At 36.1% G+C, this 23,642-nt stretch overlaps 1 protein-coding gene across 2 annotated transcripts in view; it reads left to right on the top strand.

Moving 5' to 3' along the window:
• LOC140159101 (alpha-N-acetylgalactosaminide alpha-2,6-sialyltransferase 2-like) overlaps positions 1-21,188 on the top strand; it is a 35,090-nt gene extending 13,902 nt beyond the window's left edge. For both annotated transcript variants that reach the window (XM_072182449.1, XM_072182450.1), the window contains 6 exons: positions 4,084-4,252; positions 6,184-6,370; positions 7,589-7,831; positions 18,503-18,586; positions 19,316-19,406; positions 20,362-21,188. In XM_072182449.1, coding sequence (XP_072038550.1) covers positions 4,084-4,252; positions 6,184-6,370; positions 7,589-7,831; positions 18,503-18,586; positions 19,316-19,406; positions 20,362-20,529 — 942 coding nt within the window. In that variant the 3' untranslated portion in view covers positions 20,530-21,188. The remainder of the gene's footprint in view (positions 1-4,083; positions 4,253-6,183; positions 6,371-7,588; positions 7,832-18,502; positions 18,587-19,315; positions 19,407-20,361) is intronic.
• The last annotated feature ends 2,454 nt before the right edge of the window (positions 21,189-23,642 follow it).

Below are 23,642 nucleotides of genomic sequence, written 5' to 3'. Positions count from 1 at the left end.
TAGGCCCCTAACAGTCAATTTTGAGTTTCCCGTCACATTATTTCTGAAAACAAGTGAGGTAACTTTTTCATTACTCATTATTCATTATTTGTCTGCCTTTCATTATATGACCAACACGCATGTAAAATGTGTTGTTATTTTGCCGCTCACTCACTTGAAGATGGATGTTTTAATAGCCCAAATGAGATTCAAAAGTATATTTAGAGTCTGCAAGGTTGACAGCAAAATGTATGTTTTGATTTTGAATTTTCCACAAAAAATAAAGGGATATTCATACTTTTTTGCAAATATAACCAGTTTTTATTGGTATTTTTTGGTAAATCACAATAATGAATTCAAGTGAGGGTCAGAAAATGAAGTGAGGGCGGGTGACGGGAAACTCAAAATCGACTTTCCTTGGCCTTAGAGCACATCAGACATATCGGATTGCATTCTGAATACGAAGAAAGTCATTCTGATATCAAATAATTTTGATTTTTGAAATTCGCAATTTAATACACATTTTATGGCAAATCATTAAAATTGATATTTTTGATATTTAACAGTACTTGAAGTAAACTTTATAAATCTGATGATTTATACTTGAAGTGTATGTAGGTGGGATGAAAAGCCGACGATCAATTGAAAATTTTGACCTTTCGTATTGAAGATATTGATTTTTTTCCCAAAACACCAAAAAAAAAATAGGTCTTTTGGGGAAAAAATCTTCAATATGAAAGGTCAAAATTTTCAATTGACCGTCGGCTTTTCCTCCCTGCTACATACACTTTAAGAATATATCATTAGATTTATATAATTTACCGAGGACTGTTATATATCAAAATTTGAAAAATATCAAATTTATATAATTTGTCATAAAATTTGTATTATAGTGTGATTTTCAAAAAATGAAAATTATTTTATATTAGAAAGACATGCTGCGGATTCAGAAGGCAATTCGACAGGTCTGAGGTGCTCTCATGTCCCACAAAAATACTGTCGAAACGCATAATAAACGCTAATTTTAGATCCCTTAAACAAAACTGAAATTTTATAGACACAAACTAAAACTGCACTCCCGGACAAATCCCACCAGCAAATATTAGGGCCATGGACCGTCAATTCTTGGGATTTTCAGAGGAGCTCTTTAGTCATGCACATGAAATTTACCATAAGGGACCGTTCACAAACACTTGTAAGGGGGGCCTTAATTTTTGGGCCCCCCTTTCGAGTACTCAAAATTTCAGGGCCCCCCCTTTTGACATGAAAATTATGGGTCAACCCCATAGAAAAGCATATAAAGTCAATTTTCCCAGGAAAATTTGTGGTCATTTTTTTCAGCTAACCCCGGAGGAGGGTCAAAAATTTTAGGGCCCCTTTTTGCATCAGGCCCCCTAACAAGTGTTTGTAAACGGTCCCTAAGGCAAAGGAACCCATGTGTGCCATTAGGCAAATCTTTACGGTATTTAGGCACAGCAATTTGTTTTAGAAGGAAAATTGTTTCATGTTTAAAGAAAAAGCAACTTGCATTCAATAATAAGTTTAAATTATTCTAGAATCAGGAATTAACTCATCAATCATGGTTGCAGATGGATAATGCACAAGGGTGAACACCTTTGTGGCTATAATTAAAGTTTATGTATAGGCTCAGCAAAAAAACGCATTTATTGCTTTTCATAGCGTAAATTGTGTATTTAAGTTCCTTCCAAGCGATTAAAAAAATGGTGGATCTCTTTTCCTGGACCTGGAGCCAGATGCTAAATTAAGATCATTTGTGGTTGAATAAAAAAATGAGGGGAAAATACAATGTCCACAAAATCCATGTATTTTCAATTTTGCCTGATTTAGATGCCCTATTCATAATATGTGATGTGATCAAGCAAAATCAGTCTGAACTTGGAAATATTGATCTTGAGAGATATAGGCATACAAAGGATATATTTCCTTTTGTTTCCTGTTGTTTTGGAAACTCTTTAATTGGTTGAGAAAATATCTCGAAACTTGACCTTTTTATGTTGAAACCTACGGCTAGCATGCAGAGTATTAATTAATATTCCATGTTCATATACAATGCATGAGTGAATGCAAGAAGTAGAAGAATTCTGGAGGTAAAATTTCTGTGTAGCCTGTTGTGGCTATGCCTATAATACTGCAATATTGCAGGCATACCACAATATTGCAGGCACGCAACATATTAAATATTACACCAGGTTGGATGTATGGATCATTAGTTTGTACACACTGTACGTAGCTTACGGATCACTGTACGTAGCTTACGGATCATTGATAGTGATCAGGGTTGACATTAAGGTGATATTAGTACCGTTTTTACTTTTCTTGAAAATGTTCATAGTTCAAGCACAAAATTAAGATATTATAATTACCGGTACATTTTGAGGGTTTTAGACCAAATATTCAGTATGGCGTACGTACATGTATGTAATGCTTTGTTCATTATTTTTTCATCTCATCATTAAAAAAAGATCAAATAAGCACCTAATATTGTTGTTTTTTATGTAGACAGTCTTAAAATTTTGTTCAAAATAGTCCATGTCTCTTAAGTTACTGCATAAATGAATGAATGAATGAATGGCGGTTGTTAGAATATTATATACGTTATTATGTGTACCCCCAGTCTGGTGAATTATAGGGGGGGGCAAAAGATTTTTGGCAGGCCAAAAGAGGGGGGGCAAGCATATTTTAGCAGGTCAAAAGGGGGTCAAGGGATTTTGGCAGGTCAAAAGGGGGAGGGCAAGCAATTTTTGGCACAGATTTTTTGGGCACCATTTCTATATGCACCCCAAAAAGGTGAGGAACGCATTCCTGCAATTTCTTGCTTGCTGCCCTCGCATTATATGATTGAACAATTTAATCTTTTAAATTTGGGTTCCCCAAAATTTTGCATGTGTAAGGGGGGGCAATGAATTGTTGGCCCGTAAAAAGAGGGCGAAGGTTTTTTGGCACGTCAACAAAAGGGGGGGGCAAAGATTTTTGGGGGGTCAAGCGATTTTTGGCAGACCATTTTGAAAATTCCCAGGTACACATAATTATTGCACAGCCCCTAATGTATATGTATCAAAAACATTAAGAATATGGTATTTATGAAATGGTAGTTCAAAACATAGCCCAATTTTGTGTAGTTGACATTATGAAATTAGCCAACAATTTTAGGTACATTGCCAATGTTACTGGTTAGACAATGGTAATGTACATGTATTTCACGGTTCGTTTAGGACAGTGAAATGATTAGTCATGGTTGTTTCTTTGTGGAGAAAAATATATGACCTAGCCCACTTTTCGTATAGTTTTGAAAACCTCTATCTCTTCATTTGAACACTGTTAAATGTACATTTAACATGACCAGTCAAATTTAATAATTGTTTATGTCACGTCTTAGCAATGCAAATGTACTATGGAGTACGAACTTTGAACATTTTACACTTTTTGCTCACTCACAGCATGCATGTTTCAAGCTATGGCTATGCACACAACCCAAGACTTGCAATGGGCTATATCCATTTAAAATTCACACTACCTCTGTGGAAGATTTTGGAAATATCTTTCACAGGGGGAGTATGAATTTCACATGGAATGAACACATTAGGCAGCTCTATTAGAATTTTATACACACTCTGAGGAAGATTCAACTTGAATCTTTTACTTAGGGAGGGTTTGGGTAAGTTACAAATGGAGCTGCTAATTTGTTCATTCCATTTGAAATTCATACTCCCCCTGTGGAAGTTATTTCCAAAATCTTCCACAGAGGTGAGTGGATTTAAAATGGACAAAGCCACCACTACCAGTCTTGAGGTGACAAGCAAATATAGTTTAGTTTTAAAGCTTATTCTTCCCTCCCATCTAGGAAACGGGAACTGGTCAAATAACATCAATGGTCTTTAAGAGCATACATGTAGGAGAAATGTAATCAACATGTTTGACAGCCTACTACACTAGTCTCGTTCATAGGATTTTGATAATCTAGTGGTTTGTTGCCGTGGGCATTGTACAATCTGATTGTTCTTCGAATGCGGTGCCCTTTTCAAATGATTATAGTTATTTATTATTTTTAAATCTTTGCCTCTTTATTTTCTTTTGATTTACCAGAGATGCCCAAACACAGTGAGACGGAAGATGCTTACCATGAAGGAGATGAAGAACATATACATTCCAGATATGCCTTTGTTAATGTGGAATGAACATATCAATAAAGATGACTATAAAAGACTGCAAGATTTTAAAGGCATCAATGGTTGGAAAGATATGGCCTATGATGGTAAGTATTGGATTTGCTGTGTCTGTGTGTTTGTCTGTCTTCCTGTCTGTAGATGGGACCCATTGATATGGTGATGGACAACTAGAGTGACCGATTAACCAACTGATGGACGGACCGATGAAGAGACATTGGGTAGGGGGTTCTTGATTTTGGATTGAATTGGTCTATTCCATTTAATATCCACACAACCCCTGTGGAAGATTTTGGAAATATCTTCCACAGGGGGAGTATGAATTTCAGATGGAATGAGCACATTAGGCAGCTCCATTTAATTTCCATACACCCTCTGAGAAATATTCAACTGGAATCTTCCACAGAGGGAGGGTGAGCTTCAAATAGAGTTGGTCAATGTGCTAATTCCATTTGAAATTTGTAGTCCCTCTGTGGAAGATATTTCCAAAATCTTCCACAGGGGTTGTGTGGATTTTAAATGGAATAGCCCAATTAGGATGTGCATGTGGGAATCTAAAAACTGACCCAAATTTATACCAAATTTGACAAAAAGAGACCCAAAGAGAATGATTTTTGTTCAAAATGAACCAGAATTAGCCAAAATTTGAGAAAATATTTGAATATGTTGCTAACAAACAGAACAATTTTGAAAAAGCACACCCCTTCCTTAAACCAGTTTCCTGAAATTTGCAACCGACAACTAAACCTACGAGCTTGAAAATGCTGCCCATATCTGCGGCACATCCCACAGCGGGAAGGATCTATATCTTTCTTGTTTTTTTATCAACATCCTGTACTTTAATTTGCATTCGTTGGGAAAGAAATATCTTACTCATTATTGTTTTATCCCAGGGTTTTACCAATGTGTGAAATTGAAATCTGTTTGTACTAGTACCTTTTTCAAATACACATGTATATATGGTTTGAACTACATTTTACACAACTGCAGTATTTCCCATGATAAGTTCCAAGTGTTTATACATCGTCACCCTGCTTGCTACTCATTAATAGCATGTGCACCTGCTGTAATAATGCCTAAGTCATTGACCAATCATAAAGGAGATTTTTGGGTGAGTTAGGCATCTTTTACAGGTTATAAATGGTGAGTTAGGCATTTAAACACCAGGGTTTTTACCTAACTCATCAAGTGTTTGTCTGAAGATTTTGCTCTTGTCAAAGGTCAAAGTCAGTAAAAGTCACATGCATTAGTTACGCAATCACCCTAATGATTTCTGATTTTTCTTTTAATTTGTCTCATTATTGTGCAAAGCTTGGTGAATAAATATGATTAAATTCATTATTGAACCATAGTTTATACTATTTCTCAAAATTACAAAAAAACAAGTTTGGCAGTTATTGTAACAGGGTGGCGACAAAGTCCGGCATACTGATGTTTTGATTGAAGTGACGTCCATAATAAGTGTATACTAAAGGTCACATACGTCACTTTAAAAACATATAAATTGATCACACTGTTAGGATAAGAACAATATGCATTACTTTAAAGGGATCTTACCACACATTTTCGGTACAAAATATTTTGTCTAACTGCATCATCAAACAATCAAAACAAAGTAAAAAAAAGTATGTATACTTTCACCTTACTTAAATTTTAATGTCACACACATATTGTGTCTTTATCAGATAACTTTGATGCTAAGTGGTTTATAATGTGTACCTTGGGCCATATTGCACAATAATCATGTATTTGCACTAAATATAAAGCTGTTGTTTTTGTTATAGGTGGTTCTGGTTTGACACATCTCTCTCAATTTTCTTTGCTTTACCTCAATTGTTCGGCTCAAAATTAAAAGGGGACATATCTTACAGTAAAAGCTAACATTTTATAGAAAAGAAATACATACAAATCTATTTTTTATGGAAATGTTACTTAATATATGCCTTTAAAGGTCTTTCTAGGATCTTCAGCCACATAACTTGATGTTAATAACATTGTTGTCTCTCTGCATTTATTTTAGTTATTGCATCTGGTTTAAAAATGTTAGATTCTCCTAATAATCAGTACTTATTTGATGATCGTGTTATCGATGGCCAACTACCAAAGGACAACTCATCTTGTATACGATGTGCAGTGATAGGAAATGGTGGGATGATGAACGGCTCCAAGATGGGCAAAGAAATAGATGCAAATGACTATGTATTTAGGTAAGTTGCTAAAGATTTTTGGATTTTTTATGAAACTTGGTGGAAATGATCAACTTTAGGCGCCAAAAATGTACCAGGACATTTCAAGGTCATTTGAAGTCAATTAGGTAAAGAGAGCTGGATTTTTCATGAAACTTTGAGGGTATTGATTATGTTTAGGTGCTAAACATGTACCACATTTCAACATAACAGTTCCTCTGAAAAGTGGTTAGATTTCCATACAATTTGAAGGAAGTGATCAGGACTAGGTATCAAAATTGTTTCCCCCAATTACACTCATCAAAATAAAAATCAATGATAATTTACCTATTTTAGGCAATGCCCAAGTTTTTCCTTCCCTTTGAAATTCACTTTTTTTGCCCCTTCCCTATACCCCAAAAGAAAAGAATAGTTTGCCACTTTAAGATGAGACACGCAAGGGTTGAGACACGCTATGGATTACTGATATTGTATTTTGTCTGCATGCAGGGAGAATATGTAACTGCCAGGCAGATCTTTATTGGAATTTTAATTAAATTGCAACATGAACTGTTGGTACTAAGGTTATGCAATTATCAGCATAAATAACATGTAGAAATATAATGGTCAAAATAAGTTTGTAGCCACTTATATAATACAACAAAATTACATATTTTGGTTTCTAAAAACCGAACGTTGTTGTGATAATGAAAATATACCCTCAGTGCTGATTGCTTGGCCCAAATTTCTGCGTTTTTAATTCTCTTTAGCTCGTTTTGAGCATTTTTTCCATATTTTATGCACTTTTCCTTTTTTTTCAGAATTTTCCTTTTTTCCCCATTGAAATGTATTCTCATTCCTGTATTTATTTTCAGTACATTTGGGGGCTGTTTAGCCCAAATTCAAGTGCTTTTTCCAGATTTTCAGGGTTTTATTTTTGAGGCCTTCTTACATCCCTGTTCCATTTCAAGTGTTTCAGCAGCTAAATTATGACATTAATCGTCATTATGAGTTTGCAGTATGCTGAATAGCAATTTGTGTCTTTGTTTAATTGACATTACATATGAATTCTTTTGAATTATAGAAATAGGTTTTAGGGATAGGATGAGTGATAGTAGAAGTAGAAGATAGGTTTTTAGGGTTGGGATTAAAAGACTAGGGTTAAAACTATGGTTGTAGGGATTGGCAAGTTGCTCCCTTGTTGGATTAACTTGTAACAAATCTTGGTATTATAAAAGTTTGTTATTTTGTTTCTTTCAGAGTCAACACAGCCTTAACTAAAGGATTCGAAGAAGATGTAGGCAAAAGAACTTCTTTTTATTGTTTTACGCCAATCACGTTAACGAACACTTTAGCCGTGAGCGGTAAATTTGGCTTCAAATCGCCTCCTGCCAATGACGATGTCCGCTATGTATTCTTTGCTGATAATAAGTGGACTTATCAATTACTAAATGCATATATTAGAAATGTGGACCCTCCCAGGAGTGAAGATAAATACCACAGGTAAGATGTGTGATGCAGCTGTCAAAGGTGATCTCAGGGATGCAAGTTTACCGGACATCTAGCCAAGAGCCAGTTTGATTTTCAGAAAATTTTGCAATTACCCACTTACATCTCTGTCCTCCTCACATGCGTATCCAGGCTGCAGTGGATGAGTGCACACCCCGGGTCTGTGCCTAAAACATGCAAATTCAGTCCTGTTTGGACTATCCTTACCACTTTGCACCCAGGGGTCTATGGTTTCTGGGCATGCCCCTGCTCCTGAAGGATAATCACCAATTAGACATGTGATTTTTTGCCAAAGAAATAATGGATGAGGAAAATCTATGCCTGTAATTGGTGATTCTTGAATTGATGAGGTACATTTTTGTGAGGGCTGGAACTTTTCCCAACATTTTCCTAAATGTTACCAAAAATCGAAATGGTATATACATTTCAGTGAATCCTAACCAAACAAGTGTAATCACTGAATAGATTAATCACAGGGGTGTGAAATTTCAGCTTTTAAGCTGATATCAGCTTTTTTTATTGATAACATTTACGCGTTTTCATTTATTTTCAGCCCATATTTGATGTTTTTACCCTGCTTTTACGCTGTTTTTCAGCTTTTTTTGAGTAATTCTCAGCTTTTTTGGTCTGAGGCCTCTCACACCCCTGTAATCAGGTTTGAAGAGATATAAATATGAAGATTCTGCTAAACAAAACCAAGATTTACTCACTAGTTTGACAGTTTCGCTTTTCAACGAGGAAAAGCATCTTCAGAATGTTGATTGATGCTCCTTTCATTCATTTGAACGAATCCCAACCACAGACGTTGTAGAATTGTCATTCAGTAGAGGATCATGTGTGGCTTAGATAGTGGGCCCCATTATCTCTATTCATGATGTTGGGCTCTCTTTTGCAAAACCAGATAGACTCTGTGATGTGTATTATATTTATGTTACATTCCTTGCAAAAGGTTCTTGAGTTGTCCTAATCTATTGCTCAGATTTGCTGTACTGCATGATCTGTGACTTTTAGGTTAAAATTAGGTGGCCTGAAAACCCAAATGCAAAATGTGGTGTTTTTTAAAATTTATTTGAAGAAAATAATGTTTTATATTTAGGGTCCAAATTTATGTTAACATATGAGTGAAATCACAAATATGTACTGTCATATTAGTGCACAGTAGGTTAGATATGATGATTATAATAGATTTTAGGAAAATTGTAAAGTGTAAATTTCACATGATTTATTGATTTCATATTGCTTATGAAACTCTTTGGCTTTACCTTTTGCTTCAAAATATATTTTTTTGTGGATTTCTCAAAATTTAAGAAAATCTGTAAAATTGCTTCCAGTAAATGAAATGCACACAGCATAATATGGGAAACATTTTTAGTCTCATCAGATATTGAGCCAATCAGATATATAGTAAGAATAGTCAGCAGGACTGAACGGGCTTAAGCTTTTAAGCTTAAAAAATCTTTAAAATTTTTAAAAAAATCTCAGAGATCTACATGCACTATTTTGATTGGTTACTCAGATGATTATATCATGTAATTAACCAATCAGGAGCTCTGTTACAAAAAAAACAGTACGTAGTACCCAATTGCAATGGTGTTAAAATGATTTGATTTTTTTGTTTTCATATTATGCCACATATTTCAAAAAGTGCTGTAATTTTAGTTGAGCTGAAAATGCACTATTTGAATTGCTGATTAAGAACCATATGCTATTATTTTCACTGCTGATGTGGATTTTGAAGGAAAAACAATCCGAGGTTTTTAGTCAGTATTAAGCTGAGATGATTATATTCGTCTCAGGTATTAAGTACCAGTTAATAACACTTTAAAAATGTTTTTCTACTTATGGTAAAATACATGAACATAAATTGAAATCACACCAACCAATAGGGACCTTTTTTGTGTGCACACGATTATTGATCCGCCCAGATCTGCCCATATCACACTTTTAGTTAAAATGGGTGAAACAAATGGACATCTGTTTGCGGTCTACATTGTAAATATTGAATATATTTCCATCAATGCAAACATTGAATGTCAAGAGATCCTGTTCTGTTGTTTTTCCAATCTTAAAAACAGATGTTTATAGGGATGTTAAAAACAGATGGTAGTTGTTTGTCTATTGCAGTCATGGTTGCCTTACTTTATACTTAGGCCAAAAAAATAAAGGTTTGTCTCAAAGCTCATGAATGGTTTGAAAACAAATGCAAAATGCGATTTTTTTTGTTTGTTTATTCCCGACTTGGTTTTTGATGGTATTTTGAAGAAAAAAAATCTGATTTTTCGCTGAATTTTTCGAAAAAATGAAAAAAAAAATTTGAAATAAAAAAAATTTCCGCATTTTTTCTCTAATCGTGCGATTCTACAAACACGCGTGCAAACTTGAGACAAACCTTTTTTTGGGCCTTATAATTTGCCAACTAGTTAAATTTTGACCAACAGAGGACCACTTTTGATGTAAAATCAGAAGGATGTGACATAATAAAATGTGATTAGGGTTAGGTTTTAGGGTTAAGGTTATGGTCAATGTTTTAGGTTTTGGATATGTTATGATTACTAGTAATGTTGGGATTAGGGGCATTTATTTTCCCCTAATCTTCAGCTTTGCACTAACCACTTTCCCCCCACCTTCTATCAAAGTAAGAAATGGGCAATATCTTTAATATGGTTTGGATTCTATTCACTTTTCCCATCTCTAGAAAAAACTTCTAGCTGTCACTGATATGAAATCAAAAGATTGTCACTAATATGAAATAAAAAGATTTGAACAGTATTTTGTGGGACCTGAGAGCACATCCGACACACCCAATTGCATTATTAATATGATATGCGGAATGTCCTTCTGATATCAAATAATTTTGAAATTTGCGATAATACAAATTTTATGCAAATTAACATTTTTGACATTTAACAATCCTTGAAATAAAAATAGTTAATCTAATGATATGTACTTACATTGTTAAGTGTATGTAACTGCATTGGGATGAAAAGCTAGCTGACAATCATATGTAAATGTTTACCTTTCAAATTGAAGATATACAGGAAATTTATTGCAAATTAAAAAAAAAAAAAATCAAAATTATTTGATAACATTCCTCATGATCATACAATAACTTGGTAATTTGATGTGTCTGATGTGCTCTAAGGTCCCACAAAAAATACTGTGTAAAGGTGGGTGACTGACTCTTAACATTTTACCTCAAATTTGTGTCCTAGTTTTGATAATGATTGTAACTATAAATGACTCATTGACTGATAGAAAATATTGATTCGCTATAAAGATATTGTTTCAATTAATTCAACCTGTACTCTAACATGTATTACATGTACATCCCATTTAGTGACAGATGGTTTCAATGGGCTATTCCATTTGAAATCCTTACACCCCCTGTAAAAGACATGACCTTAATCTCCCACACAGGGAGTGTAGATTTCAAATGGATTTGCCAATTTAGGTAAACCCATTTGAAATCTACACCCCCTGTGTGGAAGATTGGTTATTTCTTCCATAGGGGGTGTAAGGATTTCAACAGGAATAGCCCAATTAACTTGGAAATGTAACGTTAGAGTAGTTAATGAAAATACTTAATCGTTCATCTATCCATAAAAACTAATCATTCATCTATCCATGCGCTTGATACATATGGTGAATATTTAATAGAAACATATCAATATTGTGCTGCGGATTATCAAATTTCCTTCAAGGGGAAGCGGATGTCTTGAGGTCTGACCAATATCCAATATGTTCAAGGGGGAGAGAATGTGGCATTTCAAGTTTATTTGGACAACAAATTCTGTATTCATGCACTCCTCTTGTGTGCAAAAATGTTATTTTGAAATTTTGAGTCGTTGCTTTCTTCTTGGAAATCCCCTGTTTCCTGTTATAATTACAAGGAATGGCAATAGCATCTTAATATAAGAAGTTTATTTACTCTCATTTTCACATAATTTGCACAAATCTAATGTGCAATTTAAAAGTTGTCAACAGTCTTAGGCCAAAAAAGGTGTATCTTTCAAACTTATGCGCATATCTATGTGAAATCAGTTGTGCCTCGTAGTCCATTTTAGGCCTTTTTTTTGCCAAGTATTTGAAAGACGTATATGATGTACCTTTTCCTTTCTTTGGCCTTATAAGGCAGTGATTGAATTTTGTAGGAGGGTCAATAACCTTATAATTGAAGCTGAGTGTCCTGTACTGTTAAGGGGGTACTACACCCATCGCATTTTTTTGCGGGTTTTTTGCATTTTGTGAAGAAATGAGAAAAAAAAAATTGGTCAAAGTGGTATGCAAAATGAAGGGGCAAATCTTCTCGTTCTATTGGTGGCATCGGCATCGATGTAGCTTACATGCTTTTAAAGGGACATGCCCAAAAGCGGTACATGGGGGCACTTTTACAAATTGGAGTATATCTAAAATTTCAGAATTGCTACCGTGAAACCAGTCACGCGCACAAATTAAGCATTAATGTCAGACCCTAAAAGTACCAAAATATATATTTTTTGAAATGCATTAATTATGCACAGCTTTGAAAACAAATGCTTGGCATCACTTATCATTATTAAAGAAAATAAACTTCTTTTTCCCCTTCCAGTTGACAATGATATGCAAAATTTGTGTTCAGCTAGCCAGCACATCTGTTTCAGGTTTGAAACAGTAAAATCTTAATGATAAGATAATGCTTGGTTTTTAGTTCTAGGCGATTTTTAGGGTCGCCATCTCAGTAAAACACAAAAGCTCACAAACACTGACAACGCTATCACAAGTACATGTGTTTGGGATAAAAATGTTGATTTGTCACAACTTGTTGCACAAAATCAACTAAAGTGAGAACGTTGACAGTGTATGTTGGAGCATAATTAATATGCCACCATTTTTACTTACATCAGAGAAGACAATCCGTTCTATTTCACTTGAAATAATTCCTGCCAGATGATATTTCCATGTTTGTGGAGGTCGCCATTATAATTTTGTATTTCGGGGTTGGGCGATACTTGATATTTCCGATACCGCCGATCGGTACTGTGGGTCGATACCATTAATTGGTGTCTGCCATACGATAGGCTACTTTTGACAGAATATAGAAAAAATAAAATGTATAATTATGAAACGTATTGAAAACAAAAATATTCGAAAATTGTAAACAAATAATTATAAGCAAATATTCTAATCTTTCATTCTCGACTTCAGGCCGGGGGGCCGGGGCACTCGGCAACTTTGGAGGTGACGGGTATGTAGGGCTGGATAAGACCCCCTTTTGCAGCATCGCTAGCTGTCACCCAAAGACCATATTTTTATCGAACCCCAACGGTTTGAGCTTGTATTTATATTATTTATTAACATAGGCCTATATTTTGTTTGTGATATTTCAATCGTTTTAAAATTTCAAAATAATCCCATACATTACACGGTTGAAGATGAAAATTTACTGCATTTAGAGAATGCAATGCGACCACCACCTGATTTTTCCATTTGATCTGTCACCCAAAGACCCTTACAAGTTCAATTTGAACAGCAACTTTCATTTATCACTGATTTTGTTACTTATTTTGAAAAAAAACAACAATGAAATTTGAAGCCATTTAGAACTAGAAATTGATTTTGAGGTTTTTATGGCGCTGTTCGGCTCTCACCCAAAGATTCCATTTAAAAATAGGGTCATGTTCTCACCCAATGACCCCATATTTTTTACATTTTGCTCTCACCGAATGCCCCTTAGTGTAGTATAGTGATTTAATTCCAATGGATTGTCCCCGGGATTGTCTATGGGATATAGGCCTACTCAGCGGCATACCATGGCGTGATATATGTGCGAGATATTTTGAGTGATAGAGGTGAAGTTTATGATGTTGGTTTTTTTTGCAAATTTCCAATATTTTTTCGCCACCAAATATATTGTGAACTTTCATAATGATTGCATATTAAAGACCCATTCAGCGATCCCAGCGCAAGTGTAAAAAAAATGAAATTATTTGAAGGATTAGTCATTCAAATTGTCATTTGGTATTTTTGAAATGACAAATTTGGCAAAAAAACGGAAAAAAACCCAGCAGTACTGACGAAGTTGAAGCCAGTGGCGTAGCTGCCAAAATTGCCTGTTTGGGCCCCCGCCAGGGGCGTAACCAGACCTGACCTTCGGGCAAGATTGAAAAAATTTCCCAATTTCTAATGAAAAGTTGTACCATAGCGAGCGGCTTGCCGCGAAGCGTTAAACGGGCGGGGTGCAGGGGCCTGCCTTAGGGCCCCTGGTGGGGTTCAGGGGCAAAGCCCCGGCGGGGGTCAAGGGGGCGGAGCCCCCTGAAGCGCCTGGTTTTTGGCATATAGCTAAAAAATCAGTGTTTCAGAGTACAAATTTCACAATGAAAGTAGTATAGATCTTCTTCCTCTTTCTTTCCCTTTACTCTTCCCCCTTCCCTTTTCTCTTCTCCTTCCTTTTTTCTTCCCTCTTTTCTTTTCTTCTTTCTTCTTCCCTCTTTCTTCCTCTTTTTCTCTTCTTTCCCTTTCTCTTCCCTCTTTTCTCTTTTCTCTCCTTCTCCCTTTTCCCCTTCCCAATTTTTAGCTCTTCTTCCCAGTTTTTTTGTGACCGGGGGGCACCTTGCCACCCCGGCCCCCCCCCCACTGGTTACGCCACTGGCCCCCGCCCCCTGGCGCTATTTGGGCCCGCCCCCTAGCTCAAGGAAAAAAGAGGAAAAAGAGAGAGAGAGAAAAAAAAAGGGAGAGGAGGGGGGGGGGGAGAATGGTACTATATAATATCAAAATGTGTTGCTTTTTAGGGCGCTTTTTTTTCTCTCTCTCTCTCTCTCTCTTCACTTTCTCAAACCACCGGAAAAAAATTGGGTCAACCTTTTCGGGCTGTTGAGGAAGGCGCGGCTAAAATTTTGTTTGGTGGATTTGCCCCCCCTGGAAAAAAATCGCCCAGCTAAGCTACGCCACTGGTTGAAGCCCCATTCAAATGCACAGTAGCTAATTTAGATACTATCAGTATCTAAATTACAGATTCGTGTAAAATGTCTTTCGGCTGAACCACTCGCATAGGCTATGTTTAGCACATCTATGACAATGACAAAGGTACCGAAATCTGAATTTTGATGATTTTACGATCGTCTGGATGAGCAAATCACTGAATGGGCCTTTATCTATTTTATCATTTTGGTTGAAAAAAAGAAAAATCTAAAAATTTAAAACGATTGTACATTAAGGCTTTAAAATGAAAGTTGTAAACTTGTTGCATCTAGTTGATTAAAGTGATGTTTGCTACTGGTTTTATTATCACCTGTGTTGTTTGTGTTTACGATTCGTAATCCCACGAAGAGTAAGTGTAGTTCATTAATGTGGTAGGCCTACAGCCACACGCACCCGCATCCCTGAACAAACACATCCTACTCATTTCAGGCGCGGATTCAGGGAGGGGGAGCGCCGACTGGCCCGCTACCACCCCCCCCCCCAAGAGAGGAAAGGCGAGAAGAGAAGAGAAGAGAAAGGGGGAAAGGAGAAGAGAAAAGGGAGAAAAGGAAGAGAGAAAAGGAAGGTTAAATTTCACGTAATTGAGTAGGGCTATGCTTAATAAAAACCCGCATGCAGTAGTCGGGTCGATTGGAAGTAGGTCCTATAATAATGGCCTGCGATTATTTTAGGCATTGGGCTGTGCAAATTACTAGTGCGGCCCCCCGATACAGGGTCCGTCACATTTTGCCACCAAAGTCATTATTCCTACCGACTTCATCCCGGCGATTTATGCACGGCTTTAACCATGTTTACTGAATCTCAAATTTTGCAAATTGAGTTCGGGCCCTTTTTTTTAAAGCAATTGTTTTGAATGGTGTAAAAATGATGCACCAAATGGCTTGAATTGGACCTTCATTTTGCAAATTTTTCAAACTTCTCAGGAGGGAACATCCGTCCTCAGACAGCGTAGTGGATAAACATATAACCACTTTCGCTCTTCTTTCGACATTTGCAAAATTCCTATGTTAACATAATTTATAGGGAATTAATTTTACAAATTTGTGGCTATAGTTTCAACTAAAATTTTACACTAGCCTATAGTGCCAAAATTGTCCACCACTCAATTAGATCTTCATTTTGCACAAGTTTCTTACTTCTGAGGGGGAACATCCCCCCTCAGACAACCCCCTGCGTCGCGCAAGCGCGCTCCGCGGCCATTTTTTTTTCATTTTATTTTATTTTTTTCTAAAAATTCGGCCCCACCCCCTGACTGCTCTAGATCGACAATCGGTATCGCCCATCCCTATGGAGATTGACTATTGACTACGTACTATCCAGGCGGTGATGGAAGTGATATCGCCAATTTTGAGGTCGCCATTGGATTAACACATAATTATGAAATCTTCACAAACAATTCTAAATTTGTTATGTGGTGTCAAAGCAAAATTAACTTACTCTAAAACCGTCGGGGTTCGACAAAGTACCCCACTGCAAGTATGTTAATTTTCCACTTGTAATTGCTAACCGTGTATTTTGAATGGGGCCGTCAGCCCTGTATCTTCGCCAGCCTCGTACGTCACGTGTTGCGCTTCCTATGACGCCTGGTACTATCGCTAAGCTAAAAAAATAAGCGTCCTTATCAACCAATCAACTTTAAAAAAAATAGGTGAAAAAGGACCCTTTTACGGGGTTTTTTTTTTTCATAATTTTTATTTCACATGATCCGTGCATATATCGCCTAGCTATAAATGAAAAAATATTTTTTTAGACCAATCAAACCAATATATGGGTGTAGTACGCCCTTAAGGATCTGTTGCGTTGTATATACCATGCACTATGGGACCTGCGGGCCAGTGGAGCGGCCCAAGCCATTCCAGGGGCGATGTCCCAGCAGGAGTCCATGTGCAACACCCCTCGGAAATTCCTGAATATCAGAGATGGCACTTTTTTGGAAATACCATGATTTCTACCTTTCCTGTTCAAAAGAATAGGAAAAGTGCATTTTCAGGATTTTTCTGTGTTTTTCAGGAAAGTTGGACAACAGCAAGTGGCATATCTGTTAATATAAATCTTCCATAAAAAACTAGATGCGCCTTTTAACACATTTTTCATTAGTTTACATTATTAGCTATCATGATATTGTAGGTCAATGGTAAGAATTTTTAAGTTTTTGTTGTGTGTTTTTTGGTTGATTGGTTAATTTTTGGTGGTGGTTTGTTTTTGGAATGTTTGACTTTCTTTTTTGAGACACGCCAACTTTGACATATGTGCTATAGGGTTGCTGAGCCATGCTGACCTATATGGTAAAGATTTAATAACAAAAAGAAACCTACACATATTTACACAAAATGATGTCAGGACAGAATTTCACAGAATGCTTTTAATTTTAAGATTCAAGGCAAACAAATTTGCTTTCTCTATGTATGAAGTACAGTTTGAACAAGTGTTTAATTCTGCATTTATTTTCTTATGGAACAAAACAAAAGTTCAATGATGCCCTGTAAATGAAAGTGCTTTTAATGGGGGAAGAGTTTCAAAAGTCTGATTACATTTGTGAAAAGGTAGTTGAAATATCGGTAAAAGTTTAACTTTCGGGATGATATTGTCAACATTTCACACTTTCAGGGAGGGAGGGAGGGGAAGGAGGGAGGGTCAACCTCATAATGAAACCATGCACTTTTGTTTATAGGACATCATTGAATTTTTGGTTTGTTCCCTTAGCATTACATCTGTTACATCGGAACCATTTCACAATTTGATGTTCGGGTAAGAAAGGTCGGCTTCAAATAAAGCTCGGATGAAAAATTGATAATTATATCCAAAAGGCTGCATTTTGGGATGTGGGACACCCTGCCTTTTCCTCCTATGCCACATCCTCCTGTAAATTTTTTGTCATCTAATAGAAACTATTGAAGGCAAATTTTCATGTGCCTTGCAAATATTTTGGTAACAACCTGTTACCATATTTTTGCAGTAGTCATGGTAGTGACTGACTATCTCCTCCATGCTTGGATGGTGTTGGTATTTCTGGAATAATTTTCTTCATGTGTGCATGGACCTGATAGCCGGGGGGCACTCAACACAAATGACCATACGGGTATGCTCCCCGGAAAGACCCCCTTTTGGGTTTCGCAGCTCGAAAGACCCCTATATTTGACCAAAATAAAGCTCCGAAAGACCCTTGATTTTGATAATTTCAGCTCTAAAAGACCCAGGCGATCAGCCAAGAAAGACCCTTGATTTTGACTTTTCGCAGCTCCAAAACACCCCATTTTACTTGTTCACAGCCCGGTTCGCAGCTCCGAAAGACCCCCTTATACCGGTACGCCGTCAGCTCCCAAAGACCCACCCCCTCAAAATTCCGGGGGAGCATACCCACCAAAAAATTTGGTATAGTTTAGTTCTTACATAGTGCAAAAGAAAGGACATCTGTGGTGTTGGGTGTATATTTATTTTAAATCTTTTAAAATTTAAAATCTAAAACTTATTATTGGGTCCTGAACATTATGTTGGCATGCACATCTTGTAGTCTGCTTGTTGTAACTTCATATAATAGATATAATCAGCCGACACGCTAGAGTCAAAACAAATTATACAGCACTGAGTGTATGAATATAAATTTCTGCTCTAATTCTTAATGTAGGTAACATATGTTGTATTTCTAAGCAGGTATCACTTGAACTTTGTCATATTTTAAGTCAATGATATTTGTTTTGTTTTTAACAGACGTCCACCAAAATTTCCAAAGAGGCTAACAGCAGAAAATGTCAAAGTAGTTCATCCCGACTTTGAAAGATATTTAAAATGGAGGTAGGTAAGAGCTCACCAGTGATGTTGGGCTTGTGTCACACTCAGCTTGGTACTTTGACATTGATGGGGTCAAAGGTCACATAGGGGTTATTTCAGCTAAAAATGCTGTGTATCCCACCTATATCTTTGACTTTGAATAATAACGCCGCATACATATATGCATGATTGAATAAGTCACACATTGATTGCAGCAATTAATTATCCACCACAAAGTTAATTGCCAACATAACAAATGGTTGCCAGATTCATCTATATGGCTACCTAGAAGTAGATCTATAGAGAGTTGCCGTATTTTCAAGCGGAACGGACTACAATAGTGTTTATAACGTGATTCGCACCGCCGTATTCCTCATTCCTTTGATTTGGTCAATGACCCTATTGGTGCTACATTCTACAAAATAACATTTGCTAATTATTGCGCGAGTGTTGGTATTCTGAAAATTGTAAACGGAGTTTAGGTTTCCCTCCAAGATGGCGGGTAACCCAAAACACGGGAACTCTCTATAGGGGACTTAATGTCTGAATATGACATTATGTCAAAATTGCTCTGTTGACCTGACAAAGACTATGAATTTAGTTGGTTCTATTTAGGTGTAAGTTGGGACATAAAGAATCAGATTTGAAAAAAATTAACCAATTTCATATAATAAGATGGCATATGATGACTTTAAATAGCCACAGCTACATAAACATGATTATTATACTGAGAATGGTTTTATTTTGTTACAGTTGGGTGAATTCTCCACATCAGCACAAAGATGTACATAGACCTACAACAGGGGCAATAATGATGCTATTAGCACTACATACTTGTGATGAAGTAAGTATTCACTTTATAGAGGTTACCCATGTTCTATAAGCTGCATATCCTATCAATGACTGCTATACCTTGTTTTAGCTTTAAAAAGAAGTACCTGCATGTGCAACCATGACTGTTTCAAAATAGCCCATCAAAGTCATGCAGGTAACTCTGAGGTCATACATTTAATATGTTTGAATGAGGAATACTACGGGAACCAGCACCTTTTGTTAGAAGTCATACATGAGTTAAGTGGATAACCTCTAAAAGTAACAGGGTCCACACCACGAAAACAGTCCCCTACATGTAGTCTTTATTGTGTAAAGTAGCAGCTATAAAAGTGCAATTTTCTCAGTTATAAATTTAAATTTTCTTGGAAGACCAAGATTACAATCCGTGAAAAAGTAGTTGCCACACCACTGTAATTTTTTCAACTTTATCCATGCTGCAGTGTAAACCATCATGACCAAGGTTATACACTTTTTAAACAACATCCATCTATTCCCCAATTCTCTTCCCCTTCCCATCAGTCAATGTTGGGGAACAATTTGAAGATACAGACAACATATAATCTACATCAACATTGATAAACAGGGGGTGGGAGATATTACAGAGAAATAGGTTTGAGTGTGGCAACAGTTTTTTTGCGGATTGTAGATTATCTTGCTTGCTTGCTCACTTACTTATTAGCTTACTGACTGACTTACTTACGTACTTATTAACTGACTTATGAACTTACTGATTTACTTACTTACTTACTTACTTACTTACTTATTTACTTACTTCTAACGAACGAACTTACAAAATGAGAAATAACATGGCTTTCTTTACTGACTGACTTACATACTTACAAATGTATGTATTTATGAACTGACTGACTTATTACTTACCGACTTAATTACTTAATTATGAAATTAAGTATTATGAACTTATGAAATGAGAAATAATATGGCTTTCTTTGATTTATTTTTTTCAGGTTAATGCGTATGGCTTCGGTGGTAGTTATGTCAAATTTTCAGAACATTACTATGACAAAACATTTCAAAAACATGTGAATTATGCCAATCATGACAATAACGCAGAAAACCGCCTATGGCAACGTTTACACGATCTAGGGATAATCAATTTCTACCACAGAGACTGAGGCTGTACTCTATATATTTAAATTGTATGTAATCAATCTCTTCCACAATGACTGACATAGCATCAAGCTTGGAAGGAAGAACATCAGGAACAATCAAGTTGGTGATCAAGTTATGTGCACAGGACCAAATGTTGCAAGAAATGAAAAGTTCCTTTTTTAGTCTGTATACTTTCCTGGAGTCAGTAATTTAGATATTGTTTTTTATTGTATTTCTAAATGTAATGATGAAAAGTATATAAAAGTATACATTTTCAGAAAGGAAATGATGCAAGGAATCCAACTAGCATAACAGATTCCTGCAAAATTTACAGCTTTTGAGAAAATCTCAAAATTTCATTTTATTTTACTGGCTTGAGGAAGGTATTGAGACTATAGGCAAATTGGGAGTAAACATTTCTTTTTGACATTGGGGGGGATGAAGTTGGAAAAAAATCTTGAAGTATAGTCAATCCAGCACCCTTTGGCGACAGAATTAGATTATGATATAAATGCGCGAAAATTTTTGCTATTTTGAAGCTAAACTGATGAAATATGGTGTTAAAGTAGATTAAATCTTGTGCGAAGCGCGTGAAAATTTGCACTTTTGGGGCTAAAATGGGCAAATATGAGGTTAATTTGGTCAGAAACCCATTATCAGGCGTCAACATTGGGGGGTGATTGTATGGACCATCCCCCTGGCAAAATATTGGGGGATAAATCCCCATCCCCCGGGATCTCGCCTATGATACATACATGCAAAATGAATAGCCAGGCTTTCCATGACAATATTGAATTTGGGAAGCTGGGAAGGTATTATTTTATTGTGGGCATATGAATGTGCCAATAGTTTGCACTGGAATCAATATCTACCACTTGAGTTGACTCTGGATCTACGCAAGTTATATGTTATCAGTCTCTACGACAGGAATTGAAATAACACAGAAGGTGCTTGAACAATATTGTTATTTGATTACAAACAGAGTTGCAGAGCAGTTGCGTGAAAGCTTTTACCGTTAATGTGCTCTATGCCAGCATAATTAAACACCAAAGGAGCCTCTACATGCTGTATCAAAATGATTTGTACCCATCGGTTTCAGTGATTATGGAAAAGACATTATAATGCGACATAAGATACACCTAAGTTGTGGCTTAATGTTACAATATGTCTTAAAGGTCAAAATTCCGGTCATTTCCAGACAATCAAATGTTACATTTGGTAAAAACTGACTTTGCAATACAAATCAAAAACTAGCAGGTTACAATAATTTTGATACACTCTGTGCATCACCTTCAATGTTGCAATACTATAGAAGGAAGGGCATAATTTGTACATTGACACCTTTATACCAATGTCAGACTGATATTGGTGAAGTGCTCTTCATATCAGGCTGTAAACTTTACGTGCACCTGCCCCAGTGGTGTACTACGGTATAATCTCTAAGGGGCTGGGGTATTTGTGAGCTGCTTTTAAACTTTTGTTGGAACAATCGTGTGAAATTTTATTTGCTTTAATTTATTTGGCCCATAATCAAATTGAATTGTAGTCTAAAGTGAGCACTAAGATGCAAATTGTAAAATTGTTCCAGTTTTTCAAGTCAGTGGGAAGTTTCCCCCTCCTTGGCACACCACTGACTGGCTACAACAGGTTGATGGCAGTTAGTACATAAAACCCCATCTACAAAAGATCCCACTAATAAGGTTTCTTTGACATTGCCAAAAAGTGCTCCCAATTTACTATTGGTCAGGTATCTATGTGAACCAAAGAGTTTAGAGGAGGAGAGTGTGGACTTGATTGGACTGGACTCCAGCAAATATTTAGTGCATGCCTGTTTGCAATATCTATCTGGAATGGGTTGTGCTGATAGTGCACGCAAAGAGCCTACATGTACAAACCAGACACCAACTATTGTTTAACTTTGGATATTTACTGAAAAATGCAAGGGGTAGACTATTTTGTACCCCATTGTGAGAATCCAATATGTCTTATATTATAGCTGTTATAGACTCTCCTTGATTTTAAGTTATCTGACTGCTACATGTAGCATAAATTTGAGCTATTCCATTTGAAATTCATATACCCCAGTGGAAGAAATGACTTTACAAATTTCAAGTGGAGTCACCCATTCATCAGGTAACCACATTTGAAATTTACACTCCCTGTGTAGAAGATTAAGGTTATGTCTTTCATGGGGGTGTACGGATTTCAACTGGAATAGTCCAGTACATGTGACAATCAATTTTTGTAACTCATTTGTCACTAAAATCAATTTTTGTAAAACAAAAGTCCACATACACACAACTTTGGAAAACTTTTCGATATCATAAGCACTCCAAGTACCCCACTGTTTGGTGTGGGTCTGTTTTTTGTAACTTGCATTTATAAATCTGCCAATGTGTATAAATGGACTGGTAGTGCCTTCTATTTCATCTATGACTATAAAACTTTTTCTATTTGGGTGTGTGATGTAAGTAGATTGTAATGTAATAATGTTTGATCAGATTGGTACAAAGCCAATAACACAATGGTGAGATTGTCTTTAAGAAATGAAAAAGGCCATCTTAAATAAATCCAGAGTCTCAAAGTTGCCGCGCGTGTTAGTAAAATTTTGCGCGTAGTCCTCTTTAAAAATCAAGAAATTCTTTTATGTATTTTTTAAACTGTAATGTGAAAATAAAGCTCAACATTCCCATTTGATTTCAAGTTTTAACAAGTTTTGAAATTTTCGACACACAGAAGAATATTTTGTAGCAGTGACTTCATTTGTTTACTATTCTAACATTTTCAACAGACATTGGATACTTTCTGCACAAAATGCTTGTCCCAAAGCCTGTATTGATACATAGAAAAAAAAAAGCAATAAAAACAAACTAAAAAAAAAAGCGTTCTGCATTAGGTGTTCAATTTTTCAAAAGCTTTGAGACTCAGGAATTAATTAAGGTGGCTTAACCACATGCATTTTCTGTCACCTCAAGTGTGGTATGTGACATCAGTTAGGGTTGTATGATTTTAGCGTTTTAAGTAATTGATTAGTCACCACCTGTGGTCGCGACTAGTCTACTATTGACAACTATATGGAGGTCAAAATGTGAGTAAAAAGTTGAGGTCACTTTCAAGCTCAAAATACTCAAATCAA

The sequence above is a fragment of the Amphiura filiformis genome, chromosome 8, assembly GCF_039555335.1.
Source record: "Amphiura filiformis chromosome 8, Afil_fr2py, whole genome shotgun sequence".
NCBI classification, from domain to species: Eukaryota; Metazoa; Echinodermata; class Ophiuroidea; order Amphilepidida; family Amphiuridae; genus Amphiura; species Amphiura filiformis.
This window is presented reverse-complemented; position numbering and strand designations above follow the sequence as displayed.